Source organism: Copadichromis virginalis, linkage group LG5, assembly GCF_057382275.1.
Source record: "Copadichromis virginalis isolate Kocher_CV1m ecotype Utaka linkage group LG5, C_Virginalis_male_GT1.1, whole genome shotgun sequence".
Lineage (NCBI taxonomy): Eukaryota > Metazoa > Chordata > Actinopteri > Cichliformes > Cichlidae > Copadichromis > Copadichromis virginalis.
The window spans coordinates 32,858,399-32,880,120 of NC_140622.1; the positions used below are offsets into that span (position 1 = coordinate 32,858,399).

General features: G+C 39.2%; 1 protein-coding gene across 1 annotated transcript; it reads left to right on the forward strand.

Annotated features, from left to right (window-relative positions):
- Nucleotides 1–576: 576 nt before the first annotated feature.
- lactbl1b (lactamase, beta-like 1b) lies at nucleotides 577–21,508 on the forward strand. Its single transcript, XM_085457388.1, has 7 exons — nucleotides 577–646; nucleotides 4,380–4,569; nucleotides 5,246–5,352; nucleotides 6,760–6,917; nucleotides 15,401–15,648; nucleotides 18,376–18,481; nucleotides 19,206–21,508. The coding sequence occupies exons 1-7, from the start codon at nucleotides 587–589 to the stop codon at nucleotides 20,182–20,184; spliced, it is 1,848 nt and encodes a 615-aa protein (XP_085313514.1). The 5' UTR covers nucleotides 577–586; the 3' UTR covers nucleotides 20,185–21,508.
- The last annotated feature ends 214 nt before the right edge of the window (nucleotides 21,509–21,722 follow it).

Here is a 21,722-nt window from a genome sequence, read left to right on the forward strand (position 1 = left end):
TCTGTGATGACAGATCACCTCACCTTTTAGTGTTGACATTTGTGAGATATACACTATATATATATCATGGATAGAACACTATTCAAGTAATACTTGGAACAAAGTAGGTCATTCCAGGTCATCAGTGATTAACACTTCCTTTTTTGACTCTTGTCTATTTCATAAATTTTGACTGATTATTTGTTCATTGGTAAATTCATCGGCTTTTTGAGCTTTTGCAGCAAAAGGTCATCTGATTCTCAAATGTTTATTCATGATGTTGCAGGTCTTAGTTTCCTTCTCCAGCTCTGAGCTATTGTAATAAATTTACTGTCTTGCACTCAAGCTTTGCTCCACACTTACATTTTACAGCTGTTATTGGTGAAGTTGTTGTTTTGTTTTGCTTTTTTAAATCTGTGGCTCATCCATAGCACAAAGGCTATTGATACCCTTAATGTTGCGTCACTTCCCCTTCCTCATCTATACTGAAAACTACAAAAATATTTCACTTTACAGTAATACAGCAAAGAACGCAGGCTCTGCGCAGAAGCACTAATTGATTTTTTCTGTTTATTTTTCTTCATATAACAGCTGGTGCAGTAAAACCATGGGCAAGTCAGGGAGTAAAGTTCTCATAGAAACCTCTGTGGATGGGGTTCAAGCACAGGTAAAAGCAGCCACCTTGAACACAACACACAACCTTCACACACAAACACATCCAGAACCTAACTGGCAAACACATATAATATCTGTGTGTTCTGTAAAAACCCATTACCCTACTGTGAGTGTTAATGCTCTGGTGGTTAGAAAAATATGTGTTTCCTGGTAAAATGGGCCAGCTGCTGTACTCACTGGCTATGACAGGTTATGCAACCAGATCAGACACAGCTTCCTTTCACACTTCAATTTTTTTCACATCCCTCCATCATACCTATAATCATCAAAATACATTACTGTGCTTAGGAAAATCCATTTTAGCCATTAATAACAGGACTAAAGAGTTGCTCTGAGTGATGGATAGAAACACAGTTATTTTCTCTTCAAAAAAAGAAAAAACATTATATCTTTATGTAAACTTCTCACAAGAACCGACGTAGCTAGATCAAATTTCCAGTGTGATCTTTGTACTGTAACTTTTTAAGTAAATTAATAACATTTTACAGATAAATCTTCACACTTTTCTTGCACTTTTCCCTATACACAGCAAATCTCTCCAAATGCCGTGGGAGATGTTTTAATTAACGGCCATAAATAAAGAAAAAAAAAATCTTTTGGCACCATCATCACTTTGGGTCATTTTTTTAAAATGCAAACAGTGAAGCCAGATATGATGAAATCAAAAAGAAGAAGAGAACAAATTTAACAAAAAAGTAACTGCTAATTTCACAGAGCTTGAATTTCTTATCACCATAATTTACTCTGTTTAGAAACAACTATTAGTATGAAAAACGGACCATTTACAAACTGGATTCTAAGTAACTGAAGGTTTACTAAATTTGATGAGGCCTCAGAGTTAGTATTCATTTAATTATTTATACTAAAAATAGATGCACTTGTGTAATGGCTTTGTGAATAAATGGCTCTCTGCTGTTGTTGTTGTTGGACCTTGCTGAAGCGTTTTCTAGTCAGACAGTGCCTCCTTTTTTAACTCTGCCAGAGACTTTACTTTGAATCAAAGGCCTCTGTTACTTTTCCAACTCAGAAGTCTTTGTGCTTTGTGAGAATTCAAAAGTGAGACCTCTGAATTAAAAGCATTTCCTTTTCTACACTTCTTCAATGAGTTCAGTGAGTTTCACATTAGGGTAAATTGTGCTTTTTCTTTGCTGTTCCTTTCATGCCCTGTCTAATGGAACTGGATAGTGTTACGCTTCCTGGAGCAGGATGCACAGAATTAAATTAATATTTCAAAATGTTTATAATGATTTCCTGCTGCACGCAAAATGTGCTTTCTTCAATTAAAGCTCAGCTTTACCATAATATTAAATGCGAGTTCACCCTGAACAAGGGCATGTACCAGCAGGAGTTTGTGACATTACAACTTGTTCGCATCCAATGATGGACCAGTGCAATAAGTAGGAAAACAGTTCAGTGAAATAGGACACACATTGTAATCAGTAGGGAAACATTTGAAACAAATAATATTTTGATATTAACTTTTTAAATTATTTAATTAGGTAGAATGCGGAGATAGATAATCACAAAAGTGCTAAATTATTTATAGAGCTTAAAACATGTTTAAAGGGTACCTTAATATACTGGATCTTGAATGAAATAGACATGTGGAATTTTTTGGGAATCTCAGCATTGTTTTAAATAGATACAGAAGTTAGAGACAGCTGTTGTTTAAGACCACATAAAGAGGAGGCCACATTCACTGTATAAACTTATATTAACAAAACAAAAATCACTGAAACTATAAGAGCCTGGGGGCCTGGCCTTAAAAAGGTAGGAGTCTAAGGCTACATTCACACTGCAGGCGAAAGCGCATCAAATCCGATTTTTTTGACCCTATGCGACCCATATCCGATCATGGTATGACAGTGTGAACGGCACAAATCCGATATTTTCAAATCCGATCTGGGTCACTTTCGTATGTGGTACTGAATTCGATACATATCCGATGTTTCAGAAAGCGACTGCTGTGTGAACGGTCAAGTCGCATTAAATCAGTCTTTTACGTCAGTGACACAAGACAGACGCCAATTATCAGCGCCGGAGAAGCGCCCGAGAAGACATCGCGAACGCTTCCTGGCCAGCCGGTGAAACTGCTGGGAAGACAACGTTGGAGAAACGTTAACATTTTATTTGTACTGCATAATCTGCAGATTCTGACAGAAATCTGCAACTATCCTTTGAAGCACCGCTCCTCTCTAAAACAGCAATAAGGATAATTATTAGGTTATCTACATTATTATGTAAATAACAAAATAACTTGAGGCAAAAATTGGGAAACGTGAAGTCCGAGCAGACAAAAAAATCAGATTTGATCAAAAAATCGGAATTGAGCATTAAGACCTGCAGTGTGAACGTAGCCTAAGCTGACCACACAATGGCCCTAAAACCCAAAGTTTCCAATCTTCAACTAATTAAAAAGTGCATAAACTATCGAATAGTACTGTAAAAAAGAAAAAGACCTAAATCTCAAAAAGCCGCAAAACAAAATAAAAAATAAAACTATTGGAAAAGAGACTCCTTTTCTCCAGACTCGCTTAAATTGGTTCAGTTGTGTCCTTGTCTTTGCTTCAGTGTTTCACGCTCATATTTTAAAAGAGACTTTTGAATTTCTAGCACCTAAACTTTGAAACAGACGTCCTCAGTTTATCAGATCAAATGAATCTGTGGTTTGTTTTAAAGGCTGCTGCCCGTTGTCTGTAGCCTTTTGTTCTCCTAATATATGTGTAAAGGACGGTGTATGCATGAAAGACTGTGTTCACATGTATAAATATGTACACTACTTTTTAATGTGGAATGTTGTTGTTGTTTTTTATCCAAACTTTGAAGCACTTTAAAACTGTGTGTTTTAAAATGTTATATACGTTGTTATTATTATTATTATTATTGTTGTTATTATTATTATTATTATTCCAGTGCGTAATATCCTTGGTCATCTACTGTACTTTCCCCTCAGTGCCCCAAATTTTCTTTCATTCCTTAACCTAGCTGACCCAAATTTCCTGTGCCAAGTGAGTGTACTTTTCAACTTATGCTGTGGCTAAAAGTCATACCCTAACACCCAATCTCTACTTGTTCTTGCTGACTGGGTGCCATCATTGTAAGCTCTTGTGACTCGGTGGTGGGCTCCACAAGACGAAGCTAGACTGAAGTGCATTGCTTCACTGGGATTAGGGATTAAGATTTCCCTGGCTGCTTTGGTTGAGTAAATCTGGGGATTATGATGTCGACAGCCTGTGGCTGCAGGAGAGGAAATTGAATTGTGACGGACGGAACACCGATGGCCCAGAATTACAGCGCAGTGAGTGAGAAGTCAGAGATGGGAGTCCGTGTCTGTGCCTTTCTCCTGCTCAGGAAAACCTCTGCTGGATACCATTTACTGCCTTAGGGGTGTAGGGATTGCTTACATAGCAGAATCAATCTGAGTAGATGTTTAGGATGTTGATTGTGTGCTAAGAAGATTTCTGTGTCACTGGTAATCCTGCTCTGACCTGTGAAGCATCAGGTGGTGAGTACTGTGAACTGCAACAGGAAACACTTACATATTAACCAAAGGATTTCTCACTTGTTGTACAACTGAAGTCAGTGTTAAAGACAATATCTTGTCTCTATGTGTGAGACTCCAAAAACATGAGAAGCTGTGTAAATTTGACGGTGTAAGATAACAAACTGACACATTCAGTGCCAACTTACTGTGTTCATGTGTGCCTTGTCTGTCTGTGCATAAGCCAACCCCTGCTGTTGCTCCTCCTGCTGCTGCTGCTGCTGCTGCTGCTGCTGTTAAATTCGAAGGACAAACTAAAACCAGCAGGATGAAGGTGAAATGGACCCAGCTGGGTTTGGTGTTCTTCCTCATATTGTCACTGGTGATGACAGGATGCTTCTTCTGGCAATATCAGATGCCAAAAGTCCAGCCAGGTGAGAGCACGTGATTGGTGTCCGGTGAATAAAAACCTCAAACAAAGCACATTTATATTGATTAACATTATATTAATTATAACACAGATGCAAATAAAAAAAGTCACAATTTAGGGATTTTAAAAATGAGACACTCAAGATATACAGATCTCTTAATTATGAGATAAAACAATCTCATAATTGTATGATCTTTATCTTGTAATTATGAGATGTACCAGTAGCTTTCTTAGTGGGAGCATTTGTAGCATCATTGCAAGTTCAAAATCTCAGAAAGCGGCTTCAGGTAAGGTAAGCTAAGAACTTTAATGCAGTAAAGCAAACCCAGCACAAGATATGTAATGTGATTCTACATCAATAAAGAGGATAGTAATGGGAAAGGTCTTTTGAAAGAAATCAGCTCTTTAGAATTAAAAGGGAAATAATAAATCCATTAAAATATTACATTAATGCATGACGCGGTCACATGCTTTTTGATGAAAGAGTTATGTATCGCACGTTTTGTGAAATTGGATCCTATAAGGTTCATTAAAAAAAGCAGAGAATTATTGAACCACCAGCTCACTTAGACTACATTATACTTGCCCTGTCTGACAGTATCAAGTGGTGATTCCAGTAGTCTACCCTCTCCCTCTGCTCTTTATTTCTCTTTTCCCCTTGTACTGTCTATACCACCCAGATGAAGGAATGGGTCGCAGTGCCAAATCAGAGATGATGTGTCCCCGTTTCCCAGAGCCTCTACCTCTGGAGCATCCTATCCCCAGTCTAAAAGAAGCATTGGAAAAGGTGATGTCATGCACAGACCACAGACTTAAATCTGCAGGCGCTTTTCCAGCATGTCCATTTAAGTCGGAGTAAATTTACAGGCTGGCCGGTAATCCTTAACACCAAATGTCGGTTCAGTTGACAGAGGGAGATTAAAGACATAGTGGATGAAAAATCTGAGAGTCTGTCTGAGCAAAAGGTTGTGTTACTGTAGCCAGGAGGTTGCACTGTAGCACCCACTAGAGAATTTGGGAATGCAATGTAGTGGATGAACATAACTGCAGTAACCACAGAAATAAACTGAAATGAGCATAAAGTCTGGTAAATCTAAGGTGGAGCAGATGATTGCCATTTACACTTTAGTTTGTATTTTCTATCATTTGAGAAAAGCTTCTTTTACTGTAATCTCAGCAGCCACCAAAGCCAAACAGAAAATGGATAAAAGACATGTGAACATTTGATCTGATTACATTGAAAATGTTCTTGTGCTAACATTGCCACCCTCTCACCTGTACATACTAATGTAGTGTAGTAATCAAATTCAGTCATTTCTCCTAATTATTGTAGTAAGATAGCTATACCATATGCTTCTTCTGGGGTATACTCTCAGCAGCATATCATATCAGGTCCCCATAAGGAGAATCATGTGCTAACGGCTGTCTAAATGACTCGGGTAAAGTTTGTAGCATGCGTGCTTGTTTTTGTCTGCTTCCACTTGTCTTTGCACTAGGATGATGTCGGCATAAATGTGCTTTCATATTCGTTGTGTTCTCACTAGTGCTGTCAGTATTGATCTCGTTAAAATGACGTTAATGCCATAACGCGGCAAATCTCCGTTAACGAGTTACCCCAGTGTGTGGGCCTGGACGGTGTCAACACGTTAAAAAGCTAACTGCCCTAACGCACTGCGTGGCACATCTGACATACTGTTTTACTTTTGTCCATGACGCGCTTACCATCAGGGTCATGCTTCACATGAAAACCAAGATAGTTCCAAACGCCAGATCTGAATGAGGGTGGGGGAGGTTCAATTTCGGGTAGCGTTGAGGCAGTTGCCATGTTGCAACGAGCTTAGCTTCTGTCTTGCTAGCTTGTGCTGCGCTCAGTGGATCTGCGCTCGACAGTGCAGCCTAGGCGGAGTAGTCGAAGGCAGATCCACTGAGCTCTCAACACAGACAACATCGTCAGAAGAAAAGTTGATAAAATAAATTTTAAAAAATGTATTGTTCGATTCAAATGCCTACCGAACCGAAAGCATTGTATCGAACGGTTCAATATCGATACGAGTATTGTTGCACCCCTAATAGATAGATAGATGCCACCTTCGTATCTTTAAAATAAAGTTCTAACATGAAGCAAAGAATAAGAAGTTCATTAACTGGAAATATTTTGGAACTAACTACTCACTTCTTGCTGTGTCTCACCCAGGTGGACGTTTTGCTTCGGCAGACCATCAACCCTATCAGCCTTCCTGCCTTGTCGGCCATCGTAATCCTAAATGACACTGTTTTGTGGACAGGCAACTTTGGAAAGCGGAATGCCAGCGACCCTCACTCAGGACCAACAAATGAGTACACAATCTACAGGTGAGTGCCTTAAAGCTCATTCATAGGTCTTATGATCCTGTCTATAAAAGTCCAAACTTCATTAACCTGCTTGATTAAAGAAGAAAATATTGAAAATATAAGGAAATATTCATAACAGCTGGTGAAAAGAATAGTCTTCCCTGGTCCACAAAAAATAATGACATAATGATAATGAGGTGTACATTACCTGTTCAATTATATATTCTTGGAGCAGCAGCTGGAGCAGGTCCTTTATAGAAATCCTCTTAAAACCAAAACTAAATTAAGCTGTTTTCACACAGGCACTGCAGCCCCGACCTCTTCTGGGAGTTACCCGACAGAGGTGCAAATGTCAGATCAGGCATTAGCCACTCTTTACCCTAACCAGCTCCCCTATACAGAGTCCATGTCAAATGTGTGAATACAGCAACCGATATAGCAGTCGAGTGTGTGCATCATGTGTTTTCCTGCCGCACACAATATATAAGCAGTATTTCCAGTCCCACATGAATCATCAAAAAGTGTCTGAAGGTCAAATGTGAAAGCATCTTTAAATCTAATATCATTATAGTTTGTTTATTTAGCTCTAAACTAGTCATACTTACATACAATGAGTCCAAGAGTCTTGGAATCAGAGATAACAAATGTATGTGTTTTCAAATGTGAACTTCCTTCAAGCTCATTGAAAGTCTCACATTTATAATTCAGAAGGCATGACCTCTGTCTGATCTATTGCCAAACAGCTGATGCCATCTTTTGTTACTAAAATGTTAAGTGCAACTGCTTCCACTATTAATGTCACAGTCTGCAGCTCTGCTGGCAACAGGCCCGCTGCTCATGTTTCCGCAGACCTGCCTTGCAGCTGTTTGCCAGATGTCCTCGGGCTTTCCCTCCAGTTCTCTTAACCTGACTACATCACTTCAAAACACTAGTTCCTAGTTGTCAGTGGCTCCAAGATCCCCCCCCCCCCCCCCCCCACACACACACACACACACACACACACAACCACATCGTTCTTTTGTGCTCGTTAAGCTTTTTAGGAGTTTGCTCGATTGGTTTCTTGCAGCCTGTTAGTTCCAGCTGCTGATTGCCGAATGCCTATTTATTGGAACTGGCTGCTGCCTGTAAATGTCTGATTTAGTTTACCTGTTGTGGATGCCTTCTATGGTGCTGACCCTTGATGCACCCACTGCTGCTACCTGGGTAACAGGTGGAGGGCTAGATCATGTTACCAAACAATTCAGCCAGCACACATCTGGATAGTATCAGTGTCATGACAGTCCACACTAGCTCAAGAGGTTAAGTGAAATGAGATCAAAATTTATAACTTCTAACAATGTTCAAAGTCAAAAAATGCAGCAGATCAGATTTTCATGATTTTCTTTGTTTCTTTTGTGTTTTTAATCAAATAATTTTCTATTTCAGTGGAAACATCTCCTCTTGTTATCCATGCAAACACAAGCAGTTTGTGAAATACTCAAGGGATCATGCACTACACATGCAATTCATTCATTTCTGTTTCTAGACCATTACTTTGTGTTCTGGGGCATTAATTGTACTTATTTATTTATTTAATTTAATTCTGTTTTTATCAGTGACTTTGCCGATCTGCTGACCAATCTAGCTACTGTCTCCCCTAATATAATATTGCTGGGTGACTTTAACGTTCACGTGGATAACTGCGACCATCCTCTTACCAAGGACCTTCTATCCTGCCTTGATAGCTTCAGCCTTAAACAGTACATAAACTTCCCTACCCACATTAAGGGCCACACTTTGGACCTAGTCTGCTGTTCTGGACTTACCCCCTCCATCTGTACAGCTGACGAACTGCTAATTTCGGACCATCTACTTCTCTCCTTTAATGTTCACATGACCCTCTCTGTAATTAACAATCCCCGTATTATCTCTTTCCGGAATATCAAGAATATAAATCTTGATATCCTTTCCTCTGCTTTTTCTAGCTGCTTGTCTTCTAACAACTTAGCTATTCAAGAGGACCTGGTACTTTTTTATAATCATAGCCTTAGTAGTATTCTAAATTCCCTGGCTCCACAAAAAACCAGAACTGTACTTTTTTCTCGCTCTGCACCCTGGTACACCCCTGAACTCCGGCTACTGAAAGCTAAAGGCCGACAGCTTGAACGTCTCTATAAGAAAACTGGCCTTACTATTCATAAGGATATGTTTAATAACCACGTTCTGTTTTACCAGGAATGTATTAGTCAAACCACATCTGCTTATTACTCTGCTATTGTCTGCTCAAGTGAGAACTCTACCAAGACCCTTTTCTCACTATTCAACTCTTTTAACAGGCCACCTGATTCTCTCCCTGCTCATCTCTATTCATCTAACTTCTGTGATGCTCTAATGCTATTCTTTATTGATAAAATTCATAAAATACACTTAGACCTGGACCCTAATGCTCAATGTAGCTTCTCTGTCCTAACTTCTCCCCCTTCTCACTTCCTCTCTGTTTTTCAACTTCCATCCTTAGCTGATATTGCTGATCTCATCCATAAATCAAAGCCTTCTACCTGCCAGCTCGATCCTATCCCCACTGTCCTCGTCAAAGCCTGCTTACTCCCTCTCCTTCCCCTCATATCTGCTATTATTCACTCTTCACTCACCACTGGAACTGTTCCTGCTTCCTTCAAAGTTGCTGCTATTACCCCAATTCTGAAAAAAACTGGTCTAGATCCCAACAACTTTAATAATTTTCGTCCTATCTCCAATCTACCATTTCTCTCAAAAATCCTTGAAAAAATAGTTGCTTCACAAGTCCATCTTCACCTAACTGATAATAACCTTTACGAACAGTTCCAGTCTGGCTTTCGTCCTCTACATAGCACTGAAACTGCTCTTATAAAAATAACAAACGACCTTCTTATAGCAGCTGATTCTGGTCTCCTCTCCATCCTTATCCTTCTTGATCTGAGTGCAGCTTTTGACACCATCTCTCATCCCATTCTCCTTAGCAGATTAGCTTCTATTGGTCTCTCTCACACTCCACTAGCCTGGTTTAAATCATACCTATCTGACCGCACTCAGTTCATTCAATTAAAATCCTTCACTTCTCAGCTTTCTCCTTTATCCACTGGGGTGCCCCAGGGATCTGTCCTCGGGCCCCTTCTTTTCATCATCTACCTTCTTCCACTCGGACATATTTTTCGTAAATATAATATTCAGTTCCACTGCTACGCCGATGACACCCAGCTCTATCTCTCTACCAAACCTGACTCTACTCTTCCTCCACCCTCCCTCATCCTCTGTCTAGCTGAACTTAATTCTTGGTTCTCCTCCAACTTTCTTAAACTCAACAGCAATAAATCGGAACTTCTTCTGGTTGGCACTAAACGACTGCTATCCAGAATTAACAATTTCTCTCTCACCATCAATAACTCGCTGGTCCCTATCTCTCCCTCTGTGAAAAGCTTGGGTGTCATTCTCGATAGCACATTATCTTTTAACTCACATATCAATAATATTACACGTGCAGCATATTTCCAACTCCGTAACATTAATCGCCTCCGCCCCTTCCTCACACCTCACGCCACCGCCATTCTCATCCATAATCTTGTTATCTCTAGAATTGACTACTGCAACTCATTATTATTTGGCCTTACACAAAAATCTATCAACAAGCTCCAACGTGTCCAGAACTCTGCTGCCCGTATTATTACTAGGACTTCTTCTACCCACCACATCTCCCCAATCCTGAAGCAACTTCACTGGCTCCCGGTCAAATTTCGCATCCATTTTAAAATAATTCTGTATACATTCAAGGCTATTCATTCTCTCTCTCCACCGTACCTCTCTGACTTATTACAGATGAAGCTCCCATCCCGCTGCCTCAGATCTTCATCTTCTCTTTCTCTCTCTGTTCCCTCTGCTCGTCTGATCACAATGGGAGGGAGGGCCTTTAGCTGCTCTGCCCCTCGACTTTGGAATTCCCTACCCCCGGACCTCAGAAATATTAGTTCATTCTCTCTTTTTAAGTCCACCCTCAAAACTCATCTGTTTAAAATTGCCTATTCTTAAATTTCTGTATGTTTTAACTTTTATCTTCTATTTTTATCATTGTGTATATTTCCAGTTTTTATCTGTTGTACAGTGTCCTTGGGTGCTTTGAAAGGCGCTATTTAAATAAAATGTATTATTATTATTATTTATTTTACTTGAACGTTTTTCATCAGACCTGTTTAATATCTATGCCAGTGCTGAGGGTGAGAAGTTAAAGTTTTACAGCACTTTTAGAATGCTTAATTCAGCTGTACTTAGTAGTAAAAGCAGCTAATCAGATGAGATGATTAGCTAACTTCAATCCACCCATTTTCTTAACCACTTATGAGGGGAAGATGGGGCATATCCCCAACTGTCATAGGTGGAGACACAGGGTGAATCCTGGACAGGCTGTCAGTTTATCACAGCGCTAATTCACAGAGTAACCAATTAATTTGATAAGCAATAATCTTTGGACTATGAAGCTGGAGTACCCTGAGAGAACCCACAAGGGGAGAACCTTCAAAATTGGCATTAACAGCTAAGGATGATGCGAAGATCTACTTCCAAAGCTATCACAATTTATCCTCTTGGGATTTCATCCAAAGGTGGTCACAATTTGTCAGGTTTAACTAAAGTAATTGACCATTTTCCAGAATGCCAGTGTATCTAAAATTGGACTCTAACACTTACCTCAAAAAGAAATAGTCGAACCATGAAAAAGACCTTAGAAATGTTACCTCACTTATTGCTTTAAAGCGGTATAAAGCTGGAGGATTTGAGAAAGACAGATGAGTCAATCAATGAAAGCCTCCAAATCGGACTTTAAGTTGCTAAGCTGGCGTCCTTCGTTTTAACTATAGAAATGTCAAAGGTCTTTCATCAGACCCTCTTTGCCCAATACATGCTGTAATCTGAAACCCCAGTGTTCAAGTTTGTAAAGCAGTCTTTCTCTTAAAAACCCAATGCTAGAAAAATCATTACATGATAAAAGGTTATTGTCTCACACTTAAGAAGTTTTCTCTTTATTTACATAACAAAGCCCAATTTTTAGTTATCACTCAGTTAGAAAAATACTAAGAGCTAGTCGAATACACAAGTACAGTTTATTTTCTAATGAATTACCAGAAATGTATTTAAAATCAGTGTACACCCATGCTTTCCACTGAGCCAAATTGCTCTTCAGTTTTGTGCTGATGGACTTCTTCTATCCACAGTTTCAAAAAATTAACCCACATTGAAACGAAATACCAAAAGATGTGAAAAAACTCTAATTGCAAGATGTCTTAAAGTTGAGAGTGTACAAAAAGATCAGTGATCAAGTAGAAATGAGTGAAAACACAGATGCAACGGTAATCAGGTGGTACAAAATAAGCCACAGTGCGACTAATCAAAGCTGAAGACGCCGTCTTCCTAAAATGACACCACAGACAGTGCAATCTGTAGCTCGACAGGCAGTGCTTTAGATTTGGCACGGCAGTCACCAGTGGAAATCAGAGTTTCTGTGACAGCTTAGATAGTGTGAAGAAAAATGCGTAACTCCGACCTGCATGTAATAAATCTCAGTTGGTCTTTTGCACACAACTTCATGCGTTTTCTAAAGAAGTTTGATAAGTTAATCATATTAAATTAAATTAAATAAAAATTATTTTTTAATAAAAAAAATATTTGGTTGTTTGTTTGTTTTTATGGGTGACACCAAGAAAAAATGGGGCTCACACTGTGAACTACCTCAGTGAATGCGTAGCACGGACAGTGTAGAATGGAGGTAGGAGTGTGATCATATATAGCAATGCAAAAGTTACTGAGAAAAAGACGTATATAGATTGCACCGCCGTGGAGTGTGTGAGGAGGACCCAGGAGCAGACACAGGCAAGGAGACAGACTGTTCCAACAAAAGGCGAGCCTTTATTTCAGGCTAATATACGTGGAACATAAAATAAAGTGAAAACAAACTAGAGCCCAAAAAGACTGAGAAACTCTGACTTCACAAAGAAAACTATGAATCAACTATGGTGCTAAGACTAAGGCTATGAACTAACAAGGAAGCTATGATGACGGTGACTACTATGACTGTGAACTATGACATTAACTATGATCTTTGAACTGTGACTTGACATGGGAAAAATAGCACGATCCGACAAAGACTGAAGGGAAACACACAGACTAAGTACACACAAGGGGTGATCATGGGAAGTGGAAACACATGAGGAAACAGCCGGCACAATAAATCATAATGACACGATAGGGAAAGTGTAAACTAAGCACATAGAACATGGAAACGAGACTTTAAAAATAAACAGGAAACATGACGGGACGGGACGCAGACAAGAAACATGGTTGACAATATGAACCACACAGACATGAAATATGACAGCTTAAGATATGAACCAACAAGAAAGGCCTAACCACAGGGGGCGAACACACAAATGGCTCTAAAAAGCAAAGAACTAAAACAGAGCAATTTAGGAGGTAATATCTAAATTAACTTAACATAAACAATGAATAGCAAAGTACAAGGAAAATCAGATCCTAATTAATTATAGCAACAACCAGAATTTAACATATCTTCAATAACATACGTCAAAAATAAAAACTGAACTCAAAATGCTGGGTCACAGACCCAGCCCGTGACAGATGCACTGGTTTACTGAAGAAACCCAAGAAAAAAAGATACGTGATAAAGCACAAGGGCAAACTAAAATCAAAGAAGAAAAACTGGAAAGAAAAATAAAAGATGGTTAAAAAAATTGACCTTTTTTCAGTTGTTCAGATTTGAGGACGAGTTTAGTCTAAACAAACAGTGATAGTTGGGGATGGATATGAGAAAAAATAACTAAAATAATGCCACTGAAAATGTTGTTGTCTCACCAACATAATACTGCACTGAATATCCTACTACCAGTGGAATTACTGGACTACTTCATGAATCAAAGGAGATTACAACAGAGGACACATAATAAATAATTTCAGAATACAGCATTAGAAAATGTTATACTCTACTCCTAAAATAATTACCTTACCTTACCCTTTGTTATCTCTCTGTGTACTCCAGAGAGATAACAAAGGGTAAGTCTGAAAGAATGCTGCAAATTCCTTGAATGAATCCTTAAAAAGAATGCCAAGAATTTCAAAAAGGTTCCAAGGACTCTACATAAGAGGTCAACCTCAATTACAACATTAAATCTTCCTTATACATTAATAATAAAAAATCTATAATAAATAGTGTAGATTTCCAGTAGATAAATGGGTGCTTTATCACTTTTCTCTCCTTCATAACTCGCTGTCATCTTGCTTTCTCCCTCTGCTGCTCTTGCACACTGTGTCCATCACCATTATTTGGCTATGATCATGGTGCTGAAGAAGATTTTGTACCTTTGGCAGCATCTGCCTGAAGGGACAGATTTCCTTTTTCTTTGAGCCCCTGTTTTCTCCAATTATGTTTTGCACTTTATGTATTTTGGCACTTTATTTTTTATTTTTTTTGTTTGTTGTTTTGTTTTTAGGTATGAGGTTCAAGGAAATAAGCCCCAAATATGGAGAATTTAAATTTTTTCAACAGGCTGTTTTGGCTTTAACACCACTTCACTGACTGGATAAATTTGTATTAGTGTACTTTGAAGTATAGTTTGTTTAATTAACAGTTAGATTTTCTTAAACTATTAACTATTTAAACCAACTATTTTATTATATTATTATCAGTATGACCAAAGTCATTAAAACATCTCAGTCAGAATATACTTTAAATTGCAAATTCATTTCAGGAATTTATTAAATAAAATCCCAAACCCACATATCAGTGTAAATGAATTCAAAATTCAAACTTCTGTGCACACAGCTTGGACTGATCAGTCGGTTTTTGAAAGGATAGCTCAACATTTTGGAAAAAAAAGTTTAGTCACTCCTTATCCACACAAGGAGTGATTTGCTCATGGCACATCACTTTGTGGTTGATGGTTGGCTGCTTGCAAAAATTCCAGTCTCCGGTTGCCTAGATAACCCTCTAGGTTACCCTGTTTACCCTACCCTGTCAATAAAATGCATCCTGCACTCTCGTTAGTATTTGCTTTAGTTATTCGCCTCAAAGCTTAGAAAAGCCTTCTACACAGGCAGTTTCAGCAAAAAAGAACAAAGAATAATAAGCTAAATCCACACCTGAATAGCTGCTTTAATAGTAACAATCCATATAAATTTCACTCAGTAATAAACTGAATTTGATAACTGGGATTGGCACCAGCTCCCCCACAGCCCTGAATTGGATAAGCAGAAGAAAATGGATGGATGGGTGATACTGCAGCAAATGCAGAATATAGCAGTTATTGCATGTTCATCCTGGGGGAATGTTTAGTGTCGCTATCTTAAAAAAAAAACAAGAAAACCTGAATATAAGCCAGGGAAGGGAAAAGGAAACCAAGGAGGAATACAAACAATATGCCTCAGTGTGTGATTAAAAAAACCTTTTCAACCTTAGCTATCATATTGCTTTGTTATCTCTCTTTTAGAATTGCAAGTTTATCAAAACTTTTTCCAACGCTGATGCTGTACAAGCTGTGGGAGGACGGGAAGATTGGCTCTCTTGATGACCCTCTGGAGAAATATGTGGAGAACTTCACCATCAAAAACCCTCTGGGGAAGATGCGAGACTCCGAGTTGAAATATGTGACAGATGGCCTGATATTTCTCGACAGTGGAGAAGTTCAGATCCGCTCATCTTCAGTCACTCTACGGAGGATGGCTAGCCAGCTCTCGGGTACATATTTATACTATATCCCTATGACCTTAAAATAACACTGAATTTTAGCCTTTTCTTGTTAAAAGAAAACAAAATGCTTCAGCAAAGCGGCAGTTGACTTTTGGGTTTGCATGAAAAAGCTTTTTGTCAGCCAATAAACAGAAGTTTATAAATCACAAATTTATCTGTATCTATAATTCATGTGTTAAATATCTGATTGAACTTTAAATAATTTCAACCAGCTACTATTGTGACACCAAAACAGCCCTGACCTGCCACGGCATGGACTCTTCTAGACCCCTGAAAATGTGATGTGGTATTTGGCACGAAAATGTTAGCAACAGATCATTGAGGGTGCTGCAAGCTCTGAGTGGGGCCTCCGTGGGCTGGACTTGTTTGTCCAGCACATCGTACAGATGCTCCATTGGACTGACACCTGGGGAATTTGGAGACCAAGTCAACACCTCAAACTCATTGTTGTGCTTCTCAAACCTTTCCTAAACCATTTTTGCTTCATGGCAGGGGCACGTTATCCTAGTCAAAGCAGCCACAGCTAGATACCACACCTTTCTATTAGAACTAGCATGAACTTTTCAGCAATTTAAGCTAAAGTAGCTCGTCTGTTGGATCAGGCAACAGGTGACAGTTTTTGTTCCCGATGTGTGTTAATGGACCTTGGCCCCTCATGAACCTGTCGCTGGTTCACCACTGTTCCTTCCTTGGATCAATTTTGATGGTTTTATAGGTGCCCGGAACCAGCCATCACAATTTCACTCGCAATCCTTTCAGTTACATATTTTTGCTGCTTCTAACACATCAACTCTTAGGACAAAATATTCACTTACTCCCTAATATCTTCCACCCACTAACAGGTGATGAAGAGATAATTAGTGTTATTCACTTCGCCTGTCAGTGGTCATAATGTTATGCCTGATTAGCATATACATGACTGTATGGTTTTCCATACCGGCCTAATAAGGAGGCTGATTTTGCCAGTGGTCCAACTTGCAGAAATATTGTCTCGCCCTCTCCTTTGAGAGAATGTTTATCAAAGGTCTGCTATTCTTTTTCTATCTCTCTTCCGCCTCTTCCAGTTTCCAGTTATTCCAGTGTTGTTCGTGCAGTTGACCTTTTATTATCCCAGGAGATTTGGTGGCAGACAAAATTGCACAGTGAAAGTGAAGCTTCTCGGGAACCATTCTAAATGCACTGTTCAACAGCCTATCAAAAATATCAGAAAAACAAAATGAGACCAACTTTGAGAGTATGTGCCTCAAGAAACAAGTTTTTGATGGAAAACCTCTTGAGATAATTTCCTTTCAGAGGAAGAAAGAATCCCAAGAGCCATTAGCTTGCAGTTAACATCAAAAGCTAAAGCAAAGAAAATTAGCCACTTCAAGGTTGAATTTATAATCAAGCTGGAACAATAGAAGGGAACAAAGAGACGAAAGAGGTTTCTAGGAAAGCTCTTGCTACATGCTTGATTCCTGCGACAATATCCATTTATTTATTTGGCAATAATATTTCTGGAGACTAATGATGCTTTATGGATCGATTTTGAGCTGAAGCAAATGATTCATGAACTGATGAGCCAAGTGGCAGTAAACCTACTATTACTGTGTCACAATGAAGAATTTGGTGCTTTTCCACAGCACAATAAATTCAGTCCGTCTGGATTTTGAAGAGTGGTTCAGACCCCTCAGTAATATGAAGGTGTCTTTAGAAAGTTGCCAATTTTCTGACATATTCTGACAAACAATTAATGAATGAAGGACAAAAACAATGTAGCTGGTTTGACCTCCCTTTTTATGGCGGAGGCGATCGTAGCTCAAGAGTTGGGAGTTCGCCTTGTAATAGGGAGGCTGCCGGTTTGAGACTCGGCTCCGACAGTCTTGATCGTTGTGTCCTTGGGCAAGACACTTCACCCGTTGCCTACTGGTGGTGGTCAGAGGGCCCGGTGGCGCCAGTGTCCGGCAGCCTCGCCTCTGTCAGTGCGCCCCAGGGTGGCTGTGGTTACAATGTAGCTTGCTATCACCAGTGTGTGAATGTGTGTGTGAATGGGTGGATGTGTAAAGCACTTTGGGGTCCTTAGGGACTAGTAAGGCGCTATACAAATACAGACCATTTACCATTTTGTCATTTAAAGCCATTTAAAATCCCTTCCTACTGTTCTTCTAATTTAATCTTAAACATCTATGATCTTTTCACTTTCATTGATATGCATAAGTAAAGCAGACATTTAAAGGCGCTTGCACTACTTGCAGTAAAAAAAATATCCAACCCTCAGGTGCTGTTTAGACTTGTAACATTTATTCAGATAAGACTTCAGATAAGAGTTGCAATGAACATGCCTAAGCAGGAAACGGTTTATCTGAAGAAGTTTTAAATAAGTAACACTTCTGTCTGTGTAAAGAATTAAAATATGAGACGCTCATCTATTGCAAGGAAGGATAATAGGTCTTTAAATATCCAACCATGTCTCACAATTTGTCAACAAGTCAGAGTGGCTGAACATCATAAACCTTTATAGACAACTGGTCAAATATATCACGTACAAAGAAAGTGCTGTTATAAGGTAAATGAAATAACTATTAGAGTGAAATATAAAGTGATGATATGTGTTTGAGAAGGCTAAAGTATACTAATGCAATTCACCCTTTGTTTTTGTTTTTTTATTTACAAATTTTACTTTTCATTTTATTTATTTTTTTAAATTTAACACTGTTTTGCTGTTGTTTAATCCAGGCCTGCCCAGGAGGCTCCGAGCTACAAATTTGCTTTGGAAAGGAAAAACTCAATCTGCAATCAATCTTCTACAAGATGATGTCCTCGTCGCGGATCCAGGCACCAAGTATGATTTCTTTCATTGTGGTGACATCAGTGTTTTCATGGGGAAATTCTAACCAAGCAAATAAGTGTTCCTGCAGTGTACAAATATTATTCTGTTACTTATTTCTTACATTAGAACTACATTCTGCTTCGTAATGACAAAAACTGTAATTACAATAATCCCTCTTGATGCTACTTAGATTTTACCTGGGGAGGATGTATAATTAAATGTCAAGTTTAATTAGCTCAGGTCTTTCCACATACTGTACCTGTCTCTACATATTACACTGATTAGTAAAATATTTGACCTTTGAGTAAACAAGTGTTTTCAAGTGATATTTTAATATCTCCAGCACCACATTGTGTTTGTATTAAACCTGCAGGGACCTGAGCTCAATTAAGAAATAGTCCATCAAATATGATTTGGAAGCAACGTGTCATTTTTATTCTTTAATATTTGTCCCGATGAAACAAACAAGAGTTAATATTTGAGTAAATCGGTCTTTAACCTGCTAGCTCCATACTGCAAAGTCTCTGTGATGTTGTACTGCACCCCCAAGGGAGCAGTCTATATTGCGTTCTCTGCTAGTGAATGGGATTTTTATGTGCTAGGCTTCCTGCATTTTCTGTCCAAAGAGCGCGCTCACTTAAATTACATGGAATATTTCAAGTATGGTGATATTTAAACGTGAATTATCATGTATTCTTCTTCATTCTCCCAATGCTTTTTATATTTGTTCTTGCAGATGTCACTACAGTAACCTTGCCTTCTCACTACTCGCTCATGTGATGGCAGAGCGAGTGGCCGGAGTTGACTACCAGCGATGGATCACAGAGAACATCCTGGACCGGCTAGGGATGGAAGACACCAGCTTTGACCTCACCCCAGGGATGCAGAGCCAATTGGCTGTTGGAGTGTACTCAAATGGAAAACCAGCCCCACTCTATGACCTCGGCTGGTATCGGCCTTCTGGTCAGATGTTCTCAACAGCTGCAGATTTGGCCAAGCTTGCCATGATGCTGCTGGGTGCGTATCATCGCAAGCTGCTGGAGCCAGACTCTTTGAAGATTATGCTGACCCCACTCTTTAGGTGCGATAAGGATTATTTTGCTAACCGTACTGGAACGCCATGGGAGGTGAATGAGCTGATGGGCTATGAACTGTTGCGTAAAGATGGGGATTTGGATGGCTACTCTGCCACTTTTTCTCTGGTTCCCAGACTGAAGCTTGGCCTAGTGGTGCTAATGGCAGGCAGCCGATCTCAGAAACAGGATGTGGTCACAAAGGCCTACAACCACATTGTCCCAGCCATAGAGAGAGCCTTCAGGGAGGCCAAAAAGGTCCTTGTTGCTCCTCCAAACCCTGATCATTACATTGGATTTTTCACTTACAGCAACATCACTTTCTATGAGATCAAAGTAGGGCCAGACGGAGTCCTTATCATGCAGCAGTTTGGTCCTCAGATTGAAGAGCTCATACCAGAGAAGTACAGGACAATAAAACTTAACTACCTGGTTGATCGTGTGTTTAAAGTGGTGTTTGAAAAAGAGTACCCCTGTGTTTTGCGAGTCGGCACCGCTTCAGTGTCCCTGGAAGCTCAAGATGGCCAATTATTTAACTTCTACGTGTTTAATAAGCAGGGTTTATCTCCAGGTTTTGATGCACCAGGGCTGAACACATATAACGTGGTCAGAATACCCCGTAGGCCATCCTTCTCCAGCTGAATTGCAACCGTGTTGTGGCCTAAAGACAAACGTTGTGTCCTTGGGATGTGTAAGGGGATGTAAATAGACATTATAAAATATCAAAAGACTGAAGTGAGATGTTGCGATTATTCTAGAGGTCAAAGACATGATATTGCTTTTGATATACAGAGAGCACAGATAAGCATGACATGTTCATCCAGCTGTATAATGTCCTTCAGAGAAAATGTATTAAATTCACTTCTGAACAATGCATATGAATATCCTTCTCACGCTGGCCCTTCATTACACTTGAGAACTAAACAATTCGCACTGTGGTGGGAGTGCTTGTGTTTTTTTCCTGTGCTTCATTTGAATTTCACATCGTAGTGTCTTTCTTTTCTTGAGTTTTCATCAGACAGAACTGGAGAACAACTCTTATTGTGGCCATTTACATGAAGAGTTACATTCATTCTATATTCAACTCTTAAACTGTGATTGAAGTTGGATGAAATATGTCACTCATACATATTCATCTTTCTCTGGAAAACAATGTGTTTGTGTTACTTTACTCATGGCAGGTAGAAGTAGAACATTTAAATGGCAAACTGGAATGTCACCTATTAAATAGGTATATTGCCACAGATTTGAAACTGCTGGGTTAAAAGCAACAAACAAGCACCGACATGTCACTAAGGTACAAATTGTTTTTGCTCCACAATAAGAGGCGATTAAGGACAGGAACACTTCTGGGTGCCTGTGTGACTCTTTTCTGTATAATCCCTGAAAATGGACTCATTCATACCGACCTCTAACACCAATATGAATATGAATACTCCACTCTGAATGCTGCGAGAAGATAACACATTCAAGAGAACAAAAGTAACGTATAATGCAAAGGCCGATATTTTGTTTTGTATTAGACAGCATGTCTGAGAATTTTATGGAAATGAAATCTGTATTGAAAATGTTGTTTAGTGTTCAAGCATCCAGTCCAATGAGTGAAAGTGAGCGAATGTGAATGCAAATCTCCCTACTGTATCCATTTCATCCTGCTGTGGCTTGCAGAACTGCCATTCTGCTATTCAATTCAATGTTGTCACAGCTGACTGATTAAAGCTTATTCTGATCAATAGTGGAAAGCATAAAATATAATTTGACTCGTGCGGTGTAGTGGAAAATTAAAACAAAAAAACAAAACACGTATTATACCATGCATCAATTCTCAACCATTGCTCAAAGGATTGGCCAATATGCTGAAAATTCTCAACCATAATAACAGCTGTCAGTATATTTAGAGGTGTGTGTGTGTGTGTGTGTGTGTGTGTGTGTGTGTGTGTGTGTGTGTGTGTGTGTGTGTGTGTGTGCGTGTATGCAGTGCCCCTGCTTCAACAGTAATCATTCATAACAAAAAAGTGTAGAAAACCACCTGCTGGAAAGCCAACAGCGAGGCCAATGGGCCTAAAAGAGATAACTGGTTCAAGGATACCTAAATAATAAGCAAAAAGGTAAGAATAACATATTCTATTGCTAAGTGAGGTGGGTATACAGCCTGTAATATGTGGTGGGATTGGTGAAGA